This window comes from Pongo abelii, chromosome 5 (assembly GCF_028885655.2).
Source record: "Pongo abelii isolate AG06213 chromosome 5, NHGRI_mPonAbe1-v2.0_pri, whole genome shotgun sequence".
NCBI lineage: Eukaryota > Metazoa > Chordata > Mammalia > Primates > Hominidae > Pongo > Pongo abelii.
The window spans coordinates 110,913,966-110,939,808 of record NC_071990.2 but is presented as its reverse complement, the minus strand read 5'-3'; the positions used below and the strand labels follow the sequence as shown (position 1 = coordinate 110,939,808).

Below are 25,843 nucleotides of genomic sequence, written 5' to 3'. Positions count from 1 at the left end.
TTTTGTTAAAAATAATTTTTAAAAAACTTACCCTAGTAAGGATGTAAAATAGGAGTCCTTTATATATGTAATAATTTGAGTTTCCTGAATAGACATCTACATTTTTTAATGCAGAAGACTCTCAGAAGATTTATAGAAACATCTGATTTAATTCTATCCCCAAAGATTTCATGAGGAAAAGATAAAATGGATTTTTACACAAGTTTAATTGACCTGAAACAATGATTCAAAGGTCATATACTTCCATTTACTAAATGTTTTCTGTGAACAAGCTGACCTGTGAATTTCTCTCTCTGAAGATACAGACAAAATTAAATGTTTTATTGAACTGAATTAAAGATGACTTCATAATTAGGGAAGAGCAATTCATAAGGGTTCTTTTCTATCACACATGATTTGCCAACATGTGGTATCTTTTCTCAAATTTATTTTTCAGAGTTGTTGGATTTTATTAAGGCAGAACCAAATTTAACAAAATTGTTATCCATGTATCTTGCAAAAAACCAGACCTCTGTAGCTAGTCTGGAAGTGGAGAGTTACACCATAATTCATAATTCTCCACAATTGAGTAAATAGTAAAATTTTAAAAACACGTTAATATAATCTATAGAGGTGAGGGATGAGAAATTACTTTATGGATACAATGTACATTATTAGGGTGATGGCTCCACTAAAGGTCCAGACTTCACCACTATGCAATATATCCATGTAACCAAACCGTAGGTGAACCCCCTGAATCTATAAACATAATACAATCTATAGATTATCTTTCTCTGCTACAAAACCTTTAAGAGTAAATAAATAAGAATAAAAATACATTGTCAAGAATTTTCAACATTGCTAGTATAATTTTTATTATATTTCAATGACCAAGTCCAACGAAGTTAAGGTTCTGCACTAGTTGACTGTCTTGGATGTGATAAATAAAAGTGAATTCTATATTTACATAAATTTCTTCCCTCAAGAAAGACAAGGTATCTAGTCTGTATGCAGAACACTCCCGGGTGGTAGTAGAAAGAAGTATGCCACAGGTTGGGAAGACAGGGATTAAGGAAGGTGCAGTTACATCTTCCTTGGACATCTTTTAAAACAGGAATGAGTTAACATCTTTCTAAATGGATTAGACACTCAAAGGCAAGAGGATGATTGAAATCTCCTTCTGGCCCTGAGTTTCCAGAGTCACAGTGCTGCTGAAGCCATCCTCAGGGCACTCACTCAACAGCATTTCTTGAGTGCCAGCTAAGTGAGCTCTGGGCTTGGGAGATGATGTGTGTGAATTAGTCTCTGCTCTCAAGATGCTCAGTTTTCTTGGGAGACAGACACATAAACACCACTGTTACAGAAGTGCGATAAGTGCTGTAAGATCCGAAGTGCTGTGAGCACCCAGAGGAGAGTGTCTAACAGAGGCACTCTCTTTGAGACCCTCCATGGGTCCCAACTGTCTACAAGTTAGCACCCTGAGCCTGTAATCCCTTAGCACAGAGGTTCTCAAAACGTGGCTTGTAAACCCAGGGGAATTACTGAGACCCATGCAGGCGGTCTGGTCTGCCAGGTCAGAGCTATTTGTAGAATGATACTAAAATGTTATATGCCTTTTTCATTGTGTTGACATTTGCACTAATGGTGCAAAAGCAGTGAAGGCACAACTGCTGGAGTCAGCACCAATCAAGGCAGGGACATGAAAGCTTAGTAGTAGTATAGTGTGCCTCACCACCACACACTCTCAAGAAACAACTGCTTAAGTGAGAATGTCCTTGATGAAGCTAGTAAAAATCAATTTCATTAAATCTCTACCCTTGAGTATAGTCTTCTTAAATATTCTATGTGATATGATGGGAAGTATGCCAAAAGCACTTCAGGCTGCACACCCACGTGTAATGCTTGCCTTAAGGAATACTGCAACTGTTTGAGTTGCGAGCCACTAGCCACTTTTTCAGGGAAGACTATTTTTACTTGAAAGAACAATTGTGAGACAAACCATAGCTATTCAGACTTGGGTATTTGGCAGACTTTTGCTTGAAAGTGAACAAAGGAAGCCTGCCTATCATTACAAGGAAAACTCTCAGTATTTGCTGTCAGTGATAAAATTTGAGCTTTTCAAACAAACATTAGAGTTTTGGAAAACTTGTATTCACCACTATGAGTTTGGCAGCTTCCCAACGCTTAAAAGCTTTTCTACAAGATAGGCTGGCTGTAAATGAATGTGTCAACATTTGAAAGATCTGCCAGGGACTCAGTGAACCAATTATTTTCCAAATTATCAATGCATGGTATTACAAAGTCATGCATGGGTAGAAAAGCCAATCTAAATTCAAAATTAATCAATGGATTTTAATGTCTCACACTGAAAAGTTCATTGATAGTTTCAGATATCACAATGCAACTGACCTTTAAGAATCTATTGCTTAACTATCGCAAGGACAAAAAAACCAAACACCGCATGTTCTCACTCATGGGTGGGAATTGAACAATGAGAACACATGGACATAGAAAGGGGAACTTCACAAACCGGGGCTTGTTGTGGGGTAGGGGGAGGGGGGAGGGATAGCATTAGGAGATATACCTAATGTTAAATGACGAGTTAATGGGTGCAGCACACCAACATGGCACATGTATACATATGTAACTAACCTGCACGTTGTGCACATGTACCCTAAATCTGAAAGTATAATAAAAAATAAAAATAAAAATAAAAAAAGAATCTATTGAGTATTGAGTTTAGTGTATTAAGAAAGAATATTCACAATTATCTAAAAACGCTATTTATTTATTTATTTATTTTTTGAAACACAGTCTCGCTCTGTCACCAGGCTGAAGTGCAGTGGCGCAATCTCAGCTCACTGCAATCTTCGCCTCCCAGGTTCAAGCGATTCTCCTGCCTCAGCCTCCCGAGTAGCTGGGACTACAGGCACATGCTCTCTCGCCCAGCTAATTTTTGTATTTTTAGTAGAGCTGGGGTTTCATCATGTTGGCCAGGATGGTCTCGATCTCCTGACTTCATGAACCACCTGCCTCAGTCTCCCAAAGTGCTGGGATTACAGGCGTGAGCCACTGTGCCCAGCCAAAAGGCTATTTAAATATTCCTTCCTCCTTTCTCCAACTTCATATCTGTGTAAAGATGGATTTTCTTCATGTGCTTCAACCAAAACAACATATCAAAACAGACTGAATACAGAAGAAAATGCAGGAATACAGCTGTCTTCCATTAAGCCAGATGTTAAAAAGATTTGAAAATGTAAAACATTGCCAGTCTTTGCTAATCTTTTTGTTTTGGAAAAGTTATTTTTCATAAAAAATATGCTATTTATGTTAGCATGATGAGTTTATTATGGTTCTTTTAAAATTAATAAATATTTAAAAAATCATCAGTTTCAATTTCTAAATGTGGTATATATCGATAGAACCCATGTAAACAAAAGCACTTCAGGGGTCTTCAACAATTTTTATGTTTGTAATGGAGTTCTGAGAGCCCCATTTGAGAAACACTGAGTTGGCGTATCAAGCCCTTCACAATCTCACCAGACCTATCTTCCCAGCATTATTTCCTGACCTTTCCCTTCCCATCACCACCCTCCCCTTCCACTGCCATTCCCATGTCCAGAAATACCTGATGACTTTCAGGCCCCCTGTATTAGTCCGTTTTCACACTGCTGATAAAGACATACCTGAGACTGGGAAAAAAAAAAGATTTAATTGGACTTACAGTTAGACATGGCTGGGGCGGTCTCAGAATCATGGCGGGCGGGGGAGGTGAAAGGCACTTCTTACATGGCAGCAGCAAGAGGAAATGAGAAAGAAGCAAAAGCAGAAACCCCTGATAAACCCATCAGATCTCGTGAGACTGATTCACTATCACGAGAATAGCATGGAAAAGATCGGCCACTATCATTCAATTACCTCCCCTTGGGTCCCTCTCATAACATGTGGGAATTCTGGGAAATAAAATAAAGTTGAGATTTGGGTGGGGACACAGCCAAGCCATATCATTCTACCCCTGGCCCCTCCAAATCTCATGTCCTCACATTTCAAAACCAATCATGCCTTCCCAACAGTCCCCCAAAGTCTTAACTCATTTCAGCATTAACCCAAAAGTCCAGAGTCTAAAGTCTCATCTGAGACAAGGTGAGTCCCTTCTGCCTATGAGCTTGTAAAATCAAAAGCAAGCTAGTTACTTCCTAGATACAATGGGAGTACAGGTATTGGGTAAATACAGCTGTTCCAAATAGGAGAAACTGGCCAAAAGGAAAGGGTTACAGGGCCCATGCAAGTCTGAAATCCAGTGAGGCAGTAAAATTTTAAAGCTCTAAAATGATCTCCTTTGACTCCAGATCTCACATCCAGGTCATGCTGATTCAAGGGGTGGGTTCCCATGGTCTTGCCCCTGTGGCTTTGCAGGGTACAGTCTCTCTCCTGGCTACTTTCACAGGCTGGCGTTGAGTGTTTGTGGCTTTCCCAGGTGCATGGTGCAAGCTGTGGGTGGATCTACCATTCTGGAGTCTGGAGGATGGTGGCCCTCTTTTCACAGCTCCATTAGGCACTGCCCCAGTAGAGATTCTGTGTGGAGGCTCCAACCCCACATTTCCCTTCCACACTGCCCTAGCAGAGGTTCTCCATGAGGGCCCTGCCCCTGCAGCAAACTTTTGCCTGGGCATCCAAGTGTTTCCATACATCTTCTGAAATCTAAGCAGAGGTTCCCAAACCTCAATTCTTGACTTCTGTGCACCCTCAGGCTCAACACCAAATGGAAGCTGCCAAGGCTTGGGGCTTCCACCCTCTGAAGCAACAGCCCAAGGTGTACATTGGCCCCTTTCAGCCATGACTGGAGAGGCTGGGACACAGGGCACCAAGTCCCTAGGCTGCACACAGCACAGGGACCCTGGGCCCAGCCCATGAAACCAATTTTTCCTCCTAGGCCTCTGGGCCTGTGATGGGAGGGGTTCCCATGATGGTCTCTGACACGCCCTGGAGACATTTTCTCCATGGTCTTGGGGATTAACATTAGGCTCCTTGCTACTTATGTGAATTTCTGCAGCCGGCTTGAATTTCTCCCCAGAAAATGGGTTTTTCTTTTCTATCGCATAGTCTGGCTGCAAATATTCCAAACTTTTATGCTCTGCTTCCCTTATAAAACTAAATGCCTTCGACAGCATCCAAGTCACCTCTTAAATGCTTTGCTGCTTAGAAATTTCTTCTGCCAGATACCTTAAATCATCTCTCTCAAGTTCAAAGTTCCACAAATCTCTAGGGCAAGGGCAAAATGCCTCCAGTCTCTTTGCTAAAACATAACAAGAGTCACCTTTGCTTCAGTTCCCAACAAGCTCCTCATCTCCATCTGAGACCACCTCAGCCTGGATTTTATTGTCCATATTGCTATCAGCATTTTGAGCAAAGTCATTCAAGTCTCTAGGAAGTTCCAAACTTTCCCACAATTTCCTGTCTTCTGAGCCCTCCAAACTGTTCCAATCTCTGCCTGTTACCCAGTTCCAAAGTCACTTCCACATTTTTGGGTATCTTTTCAGTAATGCCCCATTCTACTGGTACCAATTTACTGTATTAGGCCATTTTCACGCTGCTGATAAAGACATACCCGAGACTGGGAAGAAAAAGAGGTTTAATTGGACTTACAGCTCCACATGGCTGGGGAAGCCAGGGAATCATGGCAGGAGGCAAAAGTCACTTCTTACATGGCAGTGGCAAGAATAAATGAGGAAGAAGCAAAAGTGGAAACCTCTGATAAACCCATCAGATCTTGTGAGACTTATTCACTATCAGGAGAATAGCATGGGAAAGACTGGCTCCCGTGATTCAATTACCTCCCCCTGGGTCCCTCCCACAACTCGTGGGAATTCTGGGAGACAAGATTCAAGTTGAGATTTGGGTGGGGATACAGCCAAACCATGTCACCCCCAAATAGGCTACACTCCTTACTTCTATTGTTCTTTTGAATGCCCTCTCTACTACCCCTATGTGTCAAGTTTCTACTGGTTCTCTTAAAATCAAATTTAGTAAAATTTTCCTTCATTATCCTACAAAGTAAGTTACACCCTCCTGGGGCCCTGGGAGCTTTGTGCAGAGCTGATGATCCTAGGAAATCATTTTGTATTAAATTGTGTATTAGTCTGTTCTCATGCTGCTAATAAAGACATACCAGAGACCGGGTAATTTATAAAGAAAAAGAGGTTTAATGGACTCACAGTTCCACATGGCTGGGGAGGCCTTGCAGTCATGGTGGAAGGCAAAGGAGGAGCAAAGTCACGTTTTACATGGCAACAGGCAAGAGAGAGAACCATGTGCAGGGGAACTCCCCTTTATAAAACCATCAGATCTTGTGGGACTTATTCACTATCACGAGATAGTGAATCACTATCACTATCACTTTCCTGACTTGCCTTCATGATTCATTTACCTCCCACTGGGTCCCTCCCACAACACATGGGAATTATGGAAGCTACAATTTGAGATTTGGGTGGGGACACAGCCAAACCTTATCACATTGTTTACACATCTGTCTTTCCTCTGTGCAGTGGGCTCCTCAGGTAAAGGAAGGTATTCCAAAAAAGGAAGAGGAAAGAGAGAAGCAGAAATTTCATCTCACTCTCCTGCCCTGACCTAATGACTCTGGGTCAAAGGGAGGGCACATGGTTGTTGGTGTGGAAAAGGGGCAACCCCCTCAAAAAAGGGATGTGCTAGACAAGATAGGAGGTATACACTTGAGCTACTAAGGGTAGCTGCCAGGCACACATACAAACCTTCTTTCCCCAACACACTTCCAGAAATGTCTTCTTTTAACATGAGCCAAGTTGCCCACATGTAAATTTAATTATGCACCCCCTCCCCATATGAAACCACCCAGAGAACTATCCAGCTATTGTAACCATAGGTGAGGTCAGGATACCATTGTTCCCAGAGTGCAGGATCTTTAGGATGCACCTGTGTTAGGTATTCTGCCAGCTTGGGACCAGACAGAAAATTTAATCACCAGCCCAATCATCTCTAAGACACAATGACTGGTGGTTAGGGGAGGAACAAGAGAAGAGAACTTTGTTTTCAAATTATAATTCCCGTCTTAAAAGGAAAAATGATGGTGTTAGAGGAGTGCTGGACTTATTTGCTTCTTAGCAGAAAAGAAAATGCAAGTGAAAGCATTTTCCTTGTCTCTGCAACTAACCTTGAGGCAACACCATTTGAGATTCCTCTCTCCCATTATCCATGCCATGTTTCCCTGGCTTTTGACTAGAATCTTGGTTGCTGCCTAATTTAGCAAATCTGATTTCCTGGCCCTTCTCTTTCTCTATAAACTAAGGCAAGTGGTTTAGTTTTGTAATTTTTTTGTGAAAGAAATCTTCAACCCACGGGGGATCAATTAAGACAACAATTTTTATTTACCAGTTGGATTGCAATTACATTGGTGTTTCCTTGAATGTACTGAAGAAATGAACCCACAAAAATTCTGTGTATGGGTAGCAAGAGTGAAATGACAGCTTACTAGTCTCTATTAGCAAATGACCCTCAACTTCTGAAACGGAAAAGGGAGACTCAAAATTCTGTTAAAGAAAGCTGCTCAAGTGCAGATAGAAAAAACTGACCTATGCTAGGAGCACCTCAGAACCATGCAGTTTCTGAAATAATCCATTGTCTCTTCCAAAGGAGGGTGATAAGTCTTGAAATAAGGAAAACAGATCATTTTTCCTTCAATAAACGATTCATTCAAGCAATACTTATCTCAACAGAACATATAAAAAATGCTAGGGGGCCAAACCAGAAAAAGAGAATGTATCTTTAAACTGATTTTAAAAGAGCAAAACACGATTTCAAGAAAAAGCATGTTCAGGACATAAGAACATCTTTGCCTTATCTGGCCACTCTAAGCAATCTCATTCTGACCAGCTAATCTCAAAGGCACGTGTGAGGACAACTGTGAGGTGCATTACTTTCCAAAAGGAGAAAATACTTCTGATTCAGCATCTGGTAAATTCCAGGAAGAAGAAAACTCAGTGAGTTGGAGAAAAAAAGCTTTACTGTGAAACATATAATAAGATACAGGACAATTTTCGACTAAAGTTGGAATCTCATTTTCAACTGGCATCTAATTTATTCACATGTAAGTGAAGAATAAAGTCTATTTGGATTCTAAGTGGAGTCACTTTTCTATGGAGAAATGAACTTCACATGAAATAATTTCCATTTGGATCCACAAAACCTAAGATTAAACTCTGAGGACAGAGCACAATCCTATGAATTTTGCCTCATGACAAATGAATGCTTTTCCATGCCAGAACCATTTGTTCAATGCATGTGTCCAGTCTTCCCAACAGCATGGCAGGGAGTGTATAAGCTGGAAAAGTCCAACCAAGACAGAAGGATCTCCAGGTTTGACAAAATGATACATGACTTCCTCCGTAGTGGCGGCTAGATTTATATACTAAGTGGCTTTAAGAGGCATGCCCCTCTAACCCTATCCTCCACCATCACACACACACACACACACACACACGCACACACACACATGCACACCCTTAGGAAGTTCACATTGTTATTTTAATGTGAATGCTTTGCTCCTGGGTATACAATCAACAAAATTTTATTTCATGGGATCTCGCCATTATTTGCTGAGATTTCAATTTATGATCTACTGTGTCTCCAGGTTCATTTAGATTGTCTTATTTAAAGAATTAAAATCTACAATGCCAAGCTGAACTAGGACATCTTCTCCTTTTTCAGTGACTAGGACATGGTGAGCATTAATATATAACCTTGTTCTGAGATGATGCTCAGGTACCAGGTTAGCAAGTGCTGGTGATTATATGTGATCAGTGATCTTTTAGTGAATATTTATGCTGTGCTAGACACCATGCCCAGTGCTTTACAGGTATCGTCTTTCTCTCAGCAACTGTCTATACTAGATGAAAAAATTGAGGATTAGAGACGCTAAGCGATTGCTCAAAGACCCACAGCTACCAGTAAGTGATGGAGAGCAAAGTTCCTGCTCTTAACCATATTTGCTTCCCTTTGGTCTACAAATAAGAGCAGTTTCTATATTTTCCATGACATATTAGCTTTTTAGTACTTTCAGATACGCGTTTACCTTGTTTACATGCTCCTTGAGATCATTAACCTTTTTCTAGAGGTTAAATGTTATGTCTGGTTTGCTACCAATTTGTAAAGCCTTCCTTGTACATCCAAAGTTAAGGAATCTGAATGTCAAAAGTAATAGCTCAGATACCATCTTGTTACATCAAAATTGTGTTAACTCTGAAAAGGACATATACAGCTGCCTTAAATTGAAAATATCGGGGTGCTGGTGTTGAGGACACCATCACTGTCACCAATACCAACCACTGCCATCATCAACAGCAGCTACCGTTGACAGCATCATTTATGTGCCAGGAACCATGGAACCATGGCTGTATGTTTTACATGCAGAGTCTCTTAAGTGCCACAATAAGCCAGAAGAGCAGGGATTATTATCCTCATTTTACAGCTACGGAAAGTTAAGCTCAGGGAGGTTGTGAAAGAAGATCTGGATTTCAGATCTTCTCAAAGAACTTTAAGTTCATTCTTTTCGTAAGTAGGTGGACCTCTAGAAGCCATGTTAAAAATAAATTTTAAAAATGAAGATCAGTGTCTGATCTATAATTGGCACCTCTGCAGCAATTTGGGATTATTTTTTGACTTGGGAAGATTTATGTGAGATCCCACCCCCACACACAACAGCAAGCTATTGTGTTAGATATTCAACCTGCGCCAAGGCAAAATTCCTCTTACCTATTATTTTGTCATTCTCTAATCTTTACTTCATGATGGCATCAATCAAAAATATCTGTCAAATGGGGACTTAACCTTTCTTTGCAATGTAAAACCTTCCGTAGAATCCCAGCATGTCAGAGTTGGTGATAGCTCACAGGTCACTTTGGCTGACCAGTTTTCCTTCTCCCATTAGAAGGCTTGGCTTTCTTCTCTATATTGTTTATGGGGAGGGAGAATGGGACAGTCTGTAACAAAAGTATAGACATAATGAGATCAAATCATTTTTGGTAAACTGTTAGGAAATGCAGAAAGTTGTCCACATTCATGTTTGACTATACAGAGAACAAAACATGTGCTGTGATCAGTCAACACCTGACTGAACACCAAATGTATGTAACGCAGCTGCATGCCACAGGAAGTCAACTGGAATAACAATTTTAACAATTTACTTTGATATAATTTTTTTTTTTTGAGACGGGTTTCACTCTTGCTGCCCAGGCTGGAGTGCAATGGCCGATCTTGGCTTACCGCAACCTCCACCTCCCAGGTTCAAGTGATTCTCCTGCCTCAGCCTCCCTAGGAGCTGGGATTACAGGCATGCACCACCACGCCCGGCTAGTTTTGTAGTTTTAGTAGAGACGAGGTTTCTCCATGTTGGTCAGGCTGGTCTTCAACTCCTGACCTCAGGTGATCCCCCCTCTCAGCATCCCAAAGTGCTGGGATTACAGGTGTGAGCCACCGTGCCCAGCCTTGATATAATTTTATACTTACAGAAAAGCAGCACGAGTAGCTCAAAGAACTCCTGTTTACTTTTTACCTAGATTTACAAATTATTAATATTTTGCTCCATTTGATTTATCATTCATTCTTTTTATCCTGAACCACTGGAAAGCACTTTTTTGACATCTTGTCCGTTTATCCATAAATATTTCAGCATTTATTTCCTATAAACAAGGGCTTTTAGAATAATGAAATTTCTGATCAAAATACAAAGTTAACATAGAAGCCACCAGAATAAATGTCAAAATGTTAACTACAAGGAAACAATACTTTGCTTTCACGGATAAAGATAAGAAAAATGCTTTGCCTTCATTCCTCACAAGAGAGGAATTTTTTGGCCTGTTTTGCTTACTGGGATGTTCCTAGACCTTGCCATGGTGCCTGGCACACAGCAGGTGCTCAGCAGATACCTGTGAATTTCTTAATGTGATGGTGTGATAGTATATTGACCACATTTATAAACAAAGTATTTCTAAAATAAAGCAAAGGCAACAACAGCAAATTATCTAGTCATCTTTATTAGCTATAATTTGGAATTTGCAAGTGACAGAAAAGGGGAAAGGCTTCAGATGCAAAGGACTTTTAATAAGTTACCTTTTGAAGATGAGACAAGACAGGTTCTAAGCTAATCAGATGTGGCCACCATGTGGACCTGCGCTCTTTTCACAGGTAGCGGTTCCTGATGTACTCTCGGTACATGGAGGAGTCCTCTTTTCCTAGGGGCTGCATGATACCTTGGCTGGCCTGGATGTGGGCTTGGAAGATCTCTGTAGATTTTCTGTCTACTCTTGGGGGCTGAACTTCATAGATGTTATCCTGTGAGAAAGCTGAGATGGGTGTTCTATAAAAGATGAATAAAGAGAGGGCTGCATTAAAGAAAATATAAGGAAGGACCACAGGGAGCAGTCTCAGAAGCATTTGAGAGTCGCTGGCATTGAATAAGCAGGCTGACTTTTGACAAGCCGCTGGGATGACCTCCCCAGTCCTTGCGAGGCTGGTTCTCTTCTCTGCCTCGAGGAGAGAGCTGGACCAACACCTCTGGGAGCCTCACCTGATTGCACAGGCAGGGCACACCCCTCTCCTCTGTTTCCACATCTCTGTGCACACACACATCTGTGTACCCATCTGTCTCCCTCACGTGACTGGGAGCAACTTTAGCTAAGGCTGTATAGACTTTTTGCTCTTTTTCCTTGGCACACGATAGGGACTCACTGGTTTTTAAGGGAAGATTTAGTAGAAATCAGTGAAGCAAGGGATAATAAGAATGCTTACCTCACACAGACTTGTAAACAGGAGTAAATGAGTTTATATGCGTATTTATATGCATAAAGTGTTCACTTAGTGTAGTGCCTGGGAGCTCAATAAATGTGAACTATTGTTAACAATTACAGGTACAGAATTTCTTATTGCAATTCTGAAATCCTAAAAGCTGAAACAACCAGAAGTTACTTTGCTGGCAAAATATAACCCAACTGAAACTCATTTTGTGGCACATCCTAATGAGCTGACAATAATCACCCCCAATTTCCTGTGAATATTAATGTGTCTAACTATCGGACGTGGCCTCCAATCATGCTGGGGATGTTATTAGAAGGTGTATGTACCATCCTGCTATGCTAACTGACAATTCGGAATTCTGCAACTCATCTAGCCTCCGGCTTTTGGATGATGGCTTGTGGGTCTGTAATAGGCCACTTCCTTCCTTTCTGGGGTAATTTGAAAAGCACCCAATAATCTCTCTATTCAAAAATATCCCTCCATTCCCACCCCACTTGGGCTGCCATAGGCTTAAAATTTCCATCCACCCCGTGGGGAAGGCACTGTCTCCAGAAAGGCCTTGTTGAAATGCAGCTCCATGTCTGACATCCTTAGCAAGAGGTAAGCCTTCAAGGGATGAGTCAACCAACAAGTCAGGTGTGATGCAGAGCGTGTGTGTGTATGGAGTGTGCATGCACACGACCATGCCCAGGAAGGTCATGAAAAGGGGACGATGGTAAGCTAACAAGGCACTGTGAGGGGCTGGGAGGCACAATGACAACACACTCCACTACTTGGCTCAGGGCTGGCCCTGTGAGAATGCAGGTGGTTGGCCATAACAGGGTGCCCAAGATAACACAGGGAAAGAAAATCTGGAGAATATATTCCACTGAGCTGAGATGTCAGCCTTGCTAGGGTGCATCTTATCAGAGGAATCAGAAAGGCACCCTGGATGCCAAACTGTTTGGTCAGCTGGGACCCCTGTGGAGATTCCCTGCAGTCAGACACAGAACTGGACTTCAGACCCAGCTGGGTCTGTACTTGAAATATCAACATTTCACTGGACACTAGATAGTACGGTGACATACAAAGGAAGATGGAAGTTGTACAGTAAAACCCCCCAAAAGGGCTCTATCTTCATAGGATGTGCTACAATTAAATGTGGCTCTTTTTAATGCTCCCAGCAAACAGCCAAGACAGCTTACTGTACTTTGCCTTTATCTACAACAATGACACATCCTGAGATGACTGGAGACTACATTCAATTGCATTAAAATAACACAGAACTAGGGATGGCCAGGGGAACAGGTTGTCTGCTCATGAGGCCCTTCAAAGGATCAGCAATAAGGAATCTCAGCTCCTCAGAGTAGGCTGGGTCTTTAAAGACTTTGATAGGAAGAGAGTCGGTGACATTTTGATTATAGGGAGAGCATGAGGACAGCAAAACTCTTACTGTACGTGTTTCTCAAACACTGATCTGTCTTCAACCTGTCAGGGAGCCATGTCAATGACAGACCAATAAGAAAGACACTGCAGTCTGGCAAAGGTTGAGGATTTTATCGCCAAGCCTAGGCAACATCAACAGCACAAAAAAATTATTTATAGATCAAAGTATACAATGACATTAATAGATATTAAAGAAATTTATGCATTTGTTATGTCTAAGGCTGCTAAACTCTATCTTTTGTAGACTCATTTGTCATCAGATTCACTAGATTAAAAAATAATGTGTATCCATGTGTGTAGATGAGATATGGTGTGTATATATATATAGATACACACACTATATATATATATAGTTATGCTTTACATCTACTTATATATGTATATGTGTTCTTTAAAAACAACACTGAAGAAAGCGATAATTATATATATATACACACACATATACATATATATACTGCAAGCATCCCCACCAAGTAATGTGCTTTAAGTGAAGCCATGTGAACTTTTATAATGGTCATTCTATTGTGCAGATATTAGAACAAAAATATAGTTAATGAGCATACGGGGTTTGGAGCCAATAAATCTAGATAACATACTGTAACCCCTATTATTTCCTAGGTAGAGCTGGAACATCTTGTCCTTAAAATATGACTGTTTTTATTTTATACTGTTATATAGAAAAGATCAATGAAATACACATAGAGATTTAGAGGCTGCTACAAGGTTGGTAAAGTTTTCAGTTGAAATACCATTATGTATACATTAATTAAATATAAAAACTAACAATTTTACCCAATATTTATCATAGAGAAACTACTGTGTTTCAGATTTATCAGTGCTTTTCACCTTTTTATTGCAAAATAAAACCGATACAGAAAATCACACAAAACAAACACATAATTATTATAAAGTGAACATCACCCAGGTCAACAAACAGAAATTCTGACAACCAACCCAAAATCCCCTTCCACGTGCCCCAACTCCATCACAATCCCCTACCCTGACTCATAAGTAACCTCATCCTGACTTCTATAGTAATCACTTGTTTGCACTTTTAAAAAAAGACACTGTCGTTCAAATGTGCAACCCTAGATTCTATAGTCTTGCTCATTTCAAAAGTGTGATATGCTTTTTAATCTACAGATGCTCTCATCTTTCTTTTTCTTTCTTTTTTTAAGACACAGGGTCTTCCTGTATCTCCTAGGCTGGAGTGCAATGGAGCGATCATGGCTCACTGCAACCTCGAGCTCCTGGGCTCAGATGATCCTGCTGCCTTGCCCTCCCAAAGTGCTGGGATTACAAGCTTGAGCCACCGCACCTGGCCTCTCACCTTTCTTTTTCTTACAATTTATCTGTTGAACAATCTGGGTTGTAGAGTTTCCCTCAGTTTGGATTTAGCTGCTTGCATAGTCAAGACACAGTTCAAAATGTTCCTCTGCCCTTTACATGCGCGCTGTGGGTCAGCAGTTGGACCCAGAGGCTGGTGAGATGCTGTTTCGATTGCTTTGGTAACACTATGGCTGGTGGTGTATTGCTTCATCAGGAGGGCCACAGTGTCTGGTTGCTTATCTTTTTTATGTTAACAGCCATTGAGGCCAATGCCTAGATCCAGTAACTCACTGGGGCTTGTCAAATTATCACTTGACACTTCGTCTTCAATCCTTTTTAATGTCTTTCTTCATTTCTTTTTAAAGCTTTGTATTTTAGTTCATTTTGAAATACGTTTCCGTTTTAACCTCTTTTATTAACTTGTCTTTCTGGCATGGTTTTGTTGTCTGTAGGAATGTTATTTTGCTCTGTTCTTTGTAATTCTATGATGAGATTGGCCCTTGATACTTTTCTGTTGCTTATTGTGCAAAATTAGTTTTGCAGAGCCTTAAGAAGATGTTGCTCAGGAAAGATTTACTTAACTTCACAGAACTCTCTTTGGTCATTTCAGTGAAGTGTTGAAAGCCACCACAGCTTGCTCTCTGAGGTTTCCTCTCTGCTCCCCTTCCTCAGTGTTGTCTGGGCTTTCTCCTTCCTTCATCTCCATTGTCCTCCTCAATTTTAATGCCACTGTCAGCAATTTCTCCTGCCGTGTCCAGGCAGGGAGCTTTGGCCGTTTGGGTTCAAGAGTGTATGTGGCCCAGACGGCCTCAGCCCCTTTCAGAACTCACCAAAAACCCCTTGCACTCCCCTGGTATTGAATTGGTGAACCCCTTCTGTTTCAGCTGCAGTGATTTCTGGCGACTACCTGTGAGCTATTTTGGGGTTCTCCTATTCTCAGGCCTCTCAGATGCCCCACTGTTCCCTCCTGCTTCTTCCTCTTGCACACACACTGCTATCACGCAGGTCTTATGACTGTGCGGGGTTTACCTCCACATCCTCTTTAGATTTGGGGGTGTGTGGGGATACTGTATCATATACTTTTGAGGTAAGTGTTGTCTGTGGGTGCCTAGTTTTGCTAACCAGTTCTTCTGTTTTTTTGTGTGAGGATTCAGAGAGATTTTAAAATGATGCTGCTGCTGCTGCTGCCTTCTTCCAGAACCGACCAGGCTCTATTTTTAAAAGTGTATTTTTCGCCCATCCCTCAAACTGAGCCCTACATTTGCTATACTGTCAGCTGCAGGGCTCCATTTTCCTTGTTCTAGAGATGGGCACTGCCATACCACTCCTCCTTACCCAGGGCTGCTGTCAGAGAAGCTCTTTCCCAGCTCAACTCCCACATCTACTCTTGCCGGACCTGTTCCCTCCAGAGACAGTGCATACTGCAGATGTTCAGATGGACTGGCTGAGTGATGGGAGACTTGAGGGGTGTGGGTGAGGTGGTAGCACTCTTAATCTTGTGGTTCATCTGCATGTGGCTAATCAAGTATTGCCTATATAGCAGTAGAGGTACAAGAAGAGTTAAAGAAATGTTTTAAATGACTACTTATCAGATATACTTTTATTGCAGCTAATAGGAGATGGCATACCATCTATTCTAATATGAGCTGTGGTCTCAGAAGCATTTGACAGTTGCTAGATTGAATAAGCAGGTTTACTATTAACAAGCTGCTGGAATGACCTCCCCAGTCCACTCAGCGCTGGTTTTTTCCTCTGCCTTGAGGACAGAGTTGGACCAGTACCTGCCTGGGAGCCCTGCCTGATGCATAGGCAGGGCATGCCCCTCTCCTGTGTTCTCATAGCCTTGTGCACACCTATGTCTGTGCACCCATCTGTCTCCCTCATATGAGTGGGAGCAACTTTTACTGAGGCTGTACAGACTTTTTGCTCTTTTTCCTTGGCACATGGTAGGGACTCAATGGCTTTTTAAGGAAGATTTAGTAGAAATCAATGAAGTAGGGGATACTAAGAATTCCTACCTCACACAGCTGTTGAGTGGAGTAAATGAGTTTAAGTTTATATGTATAGCATAGTGCCTGAGTGCTCAGTAAAGGTGAACTATTGTTAGCAATTACATGGCCATGGTGGGTCATGCCTGTAATCTCAGCACTTTGAGAAGCTGAGGCAGGCGGATCACTTGAGGTCAGGAGTTCGAGATCAACCTGGCCAATATGGTGAAACCCCGTCTGTACTAAAAATACACAAAATAGCAGCTCGTGGTGGCGGGCACCTGTAATCCCAGCTACTTCAGAGGCTGAGGCAGGAGAATTGCGTGAGCCCAGGAGGCAGAGGTTGCAGTGAGCCGAGATCAGGCCACTGCATTCCAGTCTGGACAACAGAGTGAGACTCTGTCTCAAAACAAAAACAGAAACAAAAAAACAATTACAGATATATAATTCCTATCAGCAATTCTGAAATCCCAAAAGCTATAATAACCAAAAGTTACTTTGCTGGCAAAATGTGACACAACTGAAACTGATTTGGGCCTTGGGCTTCATGGACAAAGGAGCCCTGGATGGCTACCCAAGGACCTCACTCCACTATCTGAGCAAGGTGCTTTTACCATTGTTGCCTAGTGGGATGAGGTCACTACTAAGGACAAATAGCAGTTGTATGTTTCCCATACTCCTCCTTTCTGAATGAGAGTTTAAATTTTCCTTTGCCACCACTGTGTATCGGGAGCAGAGAGGCAGTCTTTATTTATAGGTCACTAGGTGATAAAAAGCTGTATCTGGACCTAATGAAGAGAGCTACACATACCCAGAGATCCTGGACTTTGAATGGGATGCAGAAATTTACAGGGAATGGAGTGGGTCCTACTTATAGCAAGAAGAGTATACACGGGTAACCGGGAAGCTAGAGGGCAGACAGTGACACATGACATAGATGAGGCTCCTCAGCATCCACTGCATTCCCCATCTAGTGTGCAGCAGAGGAAAAGCAAAAACTAATATCCTAGGATCCCTTGCAATTCAGGTTCAGAATGCAATTTAGGTTCTACCTACGACTTGTACTCAAGTGCTTTGATTTGAAAGTGGGTCACATGGAAAGCAGCGGGATGCAGGGTATGTGTTTTGCAGATTAGTGGCACAGGTGATGTGCTCTTGAGTTGGGCACTGTGGTAATGGCTTTTTGAATTCAGTAGTTCCCCCTTATCCTTCAGGGATATGTTCCAAGACCCCTAATGGATGCTGGAAACTGCGGATAGCACCAACCCTCATATATCCTGTTTTCCTGTACATACATACCTATGACATGGTAATTTATAAATTAGGCACAGTAAGAGATTAACAGCATACTTAATAATATAATAGAACATGTATGACAATATTCTGTAATAAAAGTTATGTGAGGCCAGGTGTGGTTGCTCATGCCTGTAATCCCAGCACTTTGGGAGACCGAGGCAGGCAGATCACCTGAGGTCGGGAGTTCGAGATCAGCATGACCAACATGGAGAAACTACTAAAAATACAAAACTACTAAAAATACAAAATTAGCCAGGCATGGTGGTGCATGCCTGTAATCCCAGCTACTTGGGAGGCTGAGGCAGGAGAATTGCTTGAACCCAGGAGGCAGAGGTTGTGGTGAGCCAAGATCGTGCCATTGCACTCCAGCCTGGGCAACAAGAGCGAAACTCTGTCTTAAAAAAAAAAAAAAAAAAAATTATGTGAATAGGGTCTCCATCTCTCAAAATATCTTACTGTTCTGTACTTCAGGTAACTGAAACTGCAGAAAGAGAAACCGTGGATAAAGGGGGACAACCGTATAGCTGAGGTGGCTGGTTTTGGAGCCAGCAGCTGCTATGATAGCTTCCTGATGAAGGCGGACACAGTAGCTCCTCTGATGGTTTGCCATATGGTTTTGGGAGTCATTTGTGGAAGTTTGGTCTAGGGTCTACTTCTTCAGCTCTCCAGTGATCCTGAACGCTATCTAAAATTCTATGATAAGTCACTTTCTACTTAATTTACCTAGAGTAGATTATGCTTTCTGCAGCTGAACCCTGGCCAACACAGCCAAGCTAACAGGTAAAGAAATCCAGCGCCAGCCCTCTTATTTTAACCAGGAGAAAGCTCCCAGGCCCCCAGGAGACCCGTGTTCCTAGATGGTTCTGGCAGAGAGTGGACCCTTTCAGCAGCTGAGGACATATATGTTTGCTCCTCAAGGAGAGAGAAAGGACAGTCTGCCACAGGCACATATTTGAGTGGAAAGGGTGGTACTTTTTATGTTTTAGCCTTTGCCATTGATATTTCGTGTTGGTCCAGGTATGGTAGAATTATACTCTTTTTTTTTTTTTTACACACTCTCTGAGAGTGTGTAAAATAAAAAAGGTCATTTGTATTTTAAAAAATAACTTTTGGCTTTAGGGAAATAAAGCTTGATGATTTTCTGACCTGAAATAAGTAAAATGCTTCCAATTCAGAATGCAATTTATAAACAGTACAATTTCCCTCCCATTTGCTGGACATATTGTCTACCTTAGCATAAAAAGAAGTGCAGTTCTTCTCTGTTTCAGCTGCATTTATTATCACAAACACTGGGGAAGCATCCACCAATATGTGGCTGCATTGTTTGTGGGCTCTAACTCAAACATTTCGGCTGTTGTTTAATGAGAGGGGGCTTGGCTCTGAGCCACAGGCAACATGGACTGGTTCTCCTGCACAGTACCGGGTCTGCTCTGAAAGGGCTTTTCTGCCAACAAAGGACAGGTGGCACATCAAGCACACAACAGCTGTTCTCAAAGGGCAAAGAACGTAACTGCTCCTACCAGAGTCATCCTTTCTCCCTGCCTGGAGGCAGGGCCTGACACTTCCTCTGCACAACTGGTCATCCATCAGACATTTATACAGCAACCTTTTGGAGGAATCAGTCCCTTCTGTCCTCACATTTCCTAGAACAGAAGCAGTGGTGGCCACTCCTGCTGTCACTCCTGGAAACTCAGACCAATGGATTGCAGTAATGGCGTGTGTCTTATCTCCCACATGGAGGTGATGACGCCCTACTTAGGTTCTTCATGTCCGTTCTGATAGTCCCATCTTTTTCTGGTTATTTACAAAGAGCTACCATTGACTTTGTCATGTCACATCATTACATTTCTTGTGACTTCCATCTTCTTTCTAATAAACTTTTAATTTTAGAACCACTTTAGATTTACAGAATTATTGTGCACAGGACGGAGAGTTCCTACATATTCCATGTTGTTTAATGAGAGAGGGCTTGGCTGTGAGCCATAGGCAACAAGGACTGGGTATCCCACACAGCACTGGGTCTGTGCAGGATACAATTTCCTGTCTTATTAACACCTTCTTCCATTAGTACGGTACATTTGCTATACTTCATGACCTGATAGTGATACGTGATTATTACCTACAGTCCATACTTGGTTTTTACCTATGTCCTTTTACTGTCCCAGGATCCCATTTGGGACACATTTCATTTAGTCATCATTTCTCCTTAGGCTCCTCTGGGCAGTGAGTCTCAGGCTTTACTTGTTTTTGATGACGTTGATGGATGTCAACCTGCATCTTTTCAGAGTTTTCCTAAGAATCACAGAAAACTGTCTTTTGGAAGAAGGTATCAGTAGGACCATAAGCCTCTAAAACAAGACCTAACTGTCCTGAGGTTGCAGACGGATGAAGTCAGGCGTGCTCTGCCCAGTGGATGTTCCATCGGCTACTGAGGATATTCCTGTGAAGGATCCAGAGGAGCAGCTCCCCAGCCTGGCTGATTGTTACATTCAAATGGAGAATTGTACAAAGCACAGATTTCCAGGCTTTGGCCTGAGTGTACTGGATTAGAATCTCTAGCAATGGGGCCTTGGATTCTGTATTTTTTTATCTTTTGAAAAATAATAGTGCTAATAATTTTTAATACTGGCAATTATAAAGAAAACATGGCCTATAATCTGTTAGTATTATTAATATAAATACAAGTATAAATATGGAAAATTTAAACAGTAGTCAAAAGTCCAAAATGAAAACTGAGTGCCCCCCATAATCTAAACACGCTCTAGGAACACTCTGGTTGCTCCCTGTTTTTATTGTTGTTTTTTTTGTTTGTTTGCTTTGGAATTTGCATTTCAACAAGCTTCCTAAAATATGCCAGCGTAACTGGAAAACTGGAACCCACTACTACAGAAAAAATGAAAAATTCAGCTGTAGGGGAGCACAATGTCCCTTTCAGTGCCAACGACCCTTATGTGATCATAAAGCCGTGCTCTTCCCCTTCTCCGCTGCACAGGCCAGTCCTAGAGCACTCAGATGGGTGGAATCTGCATGGAGAGGCAGCCTGTGACAGCCTGGGGGATGCTGGCACCAAGCAGCATGAGGAGGGCACTCTCATTAAGACGGGGGGAAGCCTGGAGTGGGGAGTTAGAGCCCAGGCAAGGGAAGGCCATCCCTCCAGAGGACAGATCCAGTATAGGGAGTGAGAACCTGGATCGGGAGAGGAGGGCATGCATGTGGACGCAGCCAGAGGAAGTATGTCAGAGCCCACGCAGGTAGAGGCAGGCATGGGAGTCCATATGGAGGGGTGGCCTGGAGCCCAAGGAGAGGAGGAGGGCATCCCTGTGGGTGGGTGTCTCCATGAGTGGAGTCAGAGCCTGAAGGAAGGGCGTTCATGTTGGGGAAGGGGTGGATGCAGTGGTGACAGCCAACTGGTTACGTATGGGGGAATAAATCAAATAAATATAACAAGGGTAATGGAAGTCCAGTTTCCTAACTGTTGGAGAAGGCTAGAATAAACCCTGGATACCCTACAGTTAGAAGAATCAGTATGAACTTATGGATTTAAATATATATTTAGCTATATTTTATTTATAAAAATATTTGATATAATATATAAAATAGATATGCATGTATATACTTATATATACATTTACACATATATGTACATGTACACATAAATTTGTGAATGTTTTTTGAGTGGGCCTGGGGGCAGTGACCCTCCAATGGCAACAGGTATACCTAATGCTCAGATCTTGGCTTTAATGTCATTTTCCACTAAAAATAATCAGGGATCCTCAGAGGAATGATTTCAGGGCTGGGACAGACAAAGGACATGATGAGCCTAGAACATCTTGTGCCAGAAATCAAAGAAGTATTCAAAGGCTGATAAGGACATATCCAAAGAACACAGGAGCCAGGCTGAGGAGACTCTGGTGAAATTTGGAACACTCTGAGCTTCACAACAAATAATGTCAGTAACAAAGTATATCCCATTGAATACACAGGACATTAGGATCTCATAGTAAGAAAAACAATGAAAAAAATGAAAATGTGATGAACGATTTTTAGTTTCAAAGTACCTTCCATAAAATATTTATTAATTAAAAGAAAAAAACAAGCAACTCACAGTAGAAAAGCTCAGAAGACATTGCTTACTCAAAGGATAAAACAAAAATCATTAGGCCAGGCACGGTGGCTCAAGCCTATAATTCCAGCACTTTGGGAGGCTGAGGCAGGAGGATCACTTGAGCCTGGGAGTTCAAAATCAGCCTGGGCAATATAGTGAGACTCCCATCTCTACAAAAAAAATTAAAAAATTAGCTGGGTATGGTGGCATGTGCCTGTGGGCCCAGCTAGTTGGGAAGCTGAGGTGGGAGGATCGCTTGAGCCAGGCAGGTCAAGGTTCTGTGGTTGTACTACTGCACTCCAGCCTGGGCTATAGAGTGAGACACTGTCTTTAAATAAATAAATAAACATCATCAGTAATGGCACAGACTGAATTTGTGTGCCCATGGTAGGATGCAATAAAAAGAACTCACTATCACTTTTGTGATATTCCTGTCTGTATTTGTTATGTACCTTAAGCCAACATTTATTATGTCACAGTTTCTGGAGGTCAGGGATCTGAGAGGGGCTTAGTTTAGTGGTTCTGGTTCCAGATGTGCCATGAGGTTGCAGTCAATCTGTTGGTTACAGCTACTGTCAACTCAAGGCTTAACGGAGGCTGGAGAATCCTCTTCCAAGTTTACTCACTTGGTTGACAGGCTCTAATTTCTCACCAGTTGTTGGCTGGACACATCAGTTCCTTATGGGCCTGTCCATAGGGCTGCTTACAACATGGAAGCTAGTTTCCCGGAGCAAGTGATCCAAGAGATAACTTTCACAACCTAATCACTTCTGCTGTATGCTCGTGGTCACAAAGACCAATCCAGGTACAATGTGGGAGGAGATTACATGAGGATATGCATAACAGGAGGTGGGGCCAACTTGAAGGTTAGCTACCACACTGTTATCCCCTGATTCATAAGCTGAAGATAATCGTAACAAACCCAAATCAATGCCTATTCTATAAAATAACTGGCCTGCATTCTTCAACATGTCAAGGTCATAAAAATCAAGGAAGAGTGGAGAACTGTACCAGAATGAAAAAGGCTAGATAGACGTGACAACTAAATGCAACATCAGATGCTGGACTACATCCCTTTGCAATTAAGGACATTTTAGGGAGTACTGGCAAAAACTTGAATGGGTTCGAGGATTAGAAAGTTGCAGTGTACTGAGGTTAATTTCCCAATTTTCCTGATTGTATTGTGATTTTCTAGGAGAATATTCTTATGTATAAAAATACCCACAAAACTGGTAGGGAGAGAGAGGATATCAGGCCTGAAACTCACTCTCAAATGATTGGCAGTGGGGAGGGAATGGTCTCTGTTTTATAATGATAACTTTTAGATAAGCTTGAGATTCCCAATTTAAAATGTATATAAATTAAAAGGACCTATAAATTTAAAATTGTCTAGGTTAAAATATTAGGTAGAATTATATGAAACTGCTATTTTTATAGGTAAAAAGTGTAAATATTGGTGATTTCATATGGTTCCATTTAATATGAGAAAATTACAACAAACTAATCAACACCAAAGATAATGAAATTCTAGATTTACATAAGAATACAAAATGATTCAGTGCCCTTTCGAGGATGTCTCTCCTGCAGTTACTCACCCTGTCCAGTGCCCAGCATCTGTCTCTGCCATCAGCATACAGAGAATCTGCTGTGTAACTCCTGTCTGAGGAACGATCGTTCCTCAAGTTCATATTCCCCTCCAGATACTGTCCTATTCCTCTGCACCCCTTTATAATAACATTTTTTGAAAGAATGACTTCTACTCCTGATGCCCTCTTACTTCCCATTTTTTCCTAAATTCATTCCAAGTGGGCTTGCAAGGCTACCACCCATAGAAACGCTCTCATCAGGGTCATTAATAACCTTCCTGCTGCCTAAACCAATAATCATTTTTCTGTATTCAACACTGCTGCCCATTTTCCTTCTTGAAACACTTTCTTCTCTTGGCTCCCATGAAACCAACTCCTCTTGAGTTTCCTCCTATTTCCCTCTTTGCTTATATCCTTGTCCACTACAATTCAGAAAGCACCCACGGTCATCTTTTAGAGATGTAAATCAGAGATGCAGCTCTCTACTTAAAACCTTCTGGATGATTTCAGAGTAACAGCTAAGCTCCTGTGAGAGGTTCCCTGAGATCTGGCCCCTACCTATGCCTCACTCCATCCCACAGCACATGCCTCTGTGCCTTTGACCCAGGCTTCAGCTTGCATATTAGTCCATTTTTACACTGCTATAAAGAACTGCCTGAGACTGGCTGATTTACAGAGAAAAGGGGTTTGCTTGACTCACAGTTCAGCATGGCTAGGGAGGCCTCAGGAAACTTACAATCATGGAAAAGGGGAAGCAAGGCACCTTCTTCACAAGGTGGCAGGAAGGAGAAGTGACAAGCGAAGGGGAAGAGCTCCTTATAAAACCATCTCAAGAGAACTCACTCACTATCACAAGAACAGCATGGGGAAAAACCATCCCTGTGATTCAGTTACCTCCACCTGGTCTCTCCCTTGACCCGTGGGGATTATAATTCAAGATGAGATTTGAGCGGGGACACAAAGCCTCACCATATCAGCTTGTTTCTCAAACATGCCAAGTTTATTCCTGCCCTGGTCTTTTGTGTATGTTCTCTCTGCTTCAAACACTCTTCCCCAGTCATCTCATGTAGACTGCTCTTTTTCATTAAGTTCTCAGCTTAAACATTAACTCCTCAGAGAAAGCTTTCCTCTAAGCCTAATTTAAAACAGCTCCTGACCTGTACCTGCTCCAAGCACTCTCTCGCATTCCCCTGCTTTGTGATCTTCAGGGTATTTACCCTAATATGAAACTGTCTTACTTATACATTTATTAGGTCAATACCAGTCTGCCTACTCTAAAACAGAAGGGCCCTGGGGAATCTTGTCAGTCTTGTTTTCTACTATGTCCCCAGTGACTAGAACAGTGCCTGACACATAGCAGGTGCTTAGGTATTTGGTGAAGAAATGAATCACCTACGTTCTGTTTCAAGCCGTTAATGATTCCAACTATTAGATGACTTGTGGCTGTGATAATAATTATAGAATCTTTAAATGACCTTTATTCCAATCATCTTGTCCAACCTCAAACCAAATGAAGATGCTCTCCATCACACTGCTGACAGAAGGTCATCTGCCTCTGCTTGAGTACTCGAGTAATGGATACCCAGGACTTTCAATCATGGAATGTTTACAGGTCACTGTTGATAGCTCTGGTTGTTAGAAAGATGTTCTCTTCAGCAACCCTAAATCTTCCTCCCTATATGTTCCACTTATTGGTCCCTGAAGCAACTCAAAAAGCTCTGCTTCACTTGATAGTGATTCGAATATTACTTGAGGGAATGATCACATGATTCCTAATTCTCTTCTCTGAGATAAATACACCCAGTTATCTCAGCACTGCATGTGACATGAAAAATTAACCAACACTGCACATGAGAAAGGTCTATGAAATTTTACCAGCTTGGTTTTAAAAAAATAAAACCTTTCTAAGCATCTTATCTGGGAACTACAACACAAGAGTGTCCCTGGATATTCCGAGAACGTGGTCTCATTTCTCACAGCTGTCTTTCTGTTCTCTTACCAGCCTGGTTCTCTGCCTCATACTCTTTCTTATACTGAGGGAACTGGGACAACTATAGACAGCTAGGCCCACAAGCATCTTTCCTGGGACAAAGACTTACCTTTTTCAGAATGTATTTTTCTGTTTTCATTTCTAAACAAATTTTATATTTAATAAGATGAGGGAAAACTTGGACTGCTCACTAATAAGCTTTGTGGCAAGGACTCTTTGCTGAGGGCACTAAACAATTTATTGCATGAGTATTCCATGAGTGAACAAACAGTTTGGATCTTACTTCCCATTGGGCTTTGAATGTGTATGCAGCACAGGA

The 25,843-nt window shown here is 41.8% G+C and overlaps 1 protein-coding gene across 2 annotated transcripts in view; it reads right to left on the bottom strand.

The window, feature by feature from the left end:
* Window positions 1-11,029: 11,029 nt before the first annotated feature.
* Window positions 11,030-25,843, bottom strand: part of FIG4 (FIG4 phosphoinositide 5-phosphatase) — a 135,706-nt gene continuing 120,892 nt past the window's right edge. For both annotated transcript variants that reach the window (XM_024248836.3, XM_054557993.2), the window contains exon 23: window positions 11,030-11,368. In XM_024248836.3, coding sequence (XP_024104604.1) covers window positions 11,191-11,368 — 178 coding nt within the window. In that variant the 3' untranslated portion in view covers window positions 11,030-11,190. The remainder of the gene's footprint in view (window positions 11,369-25,843) is intronic.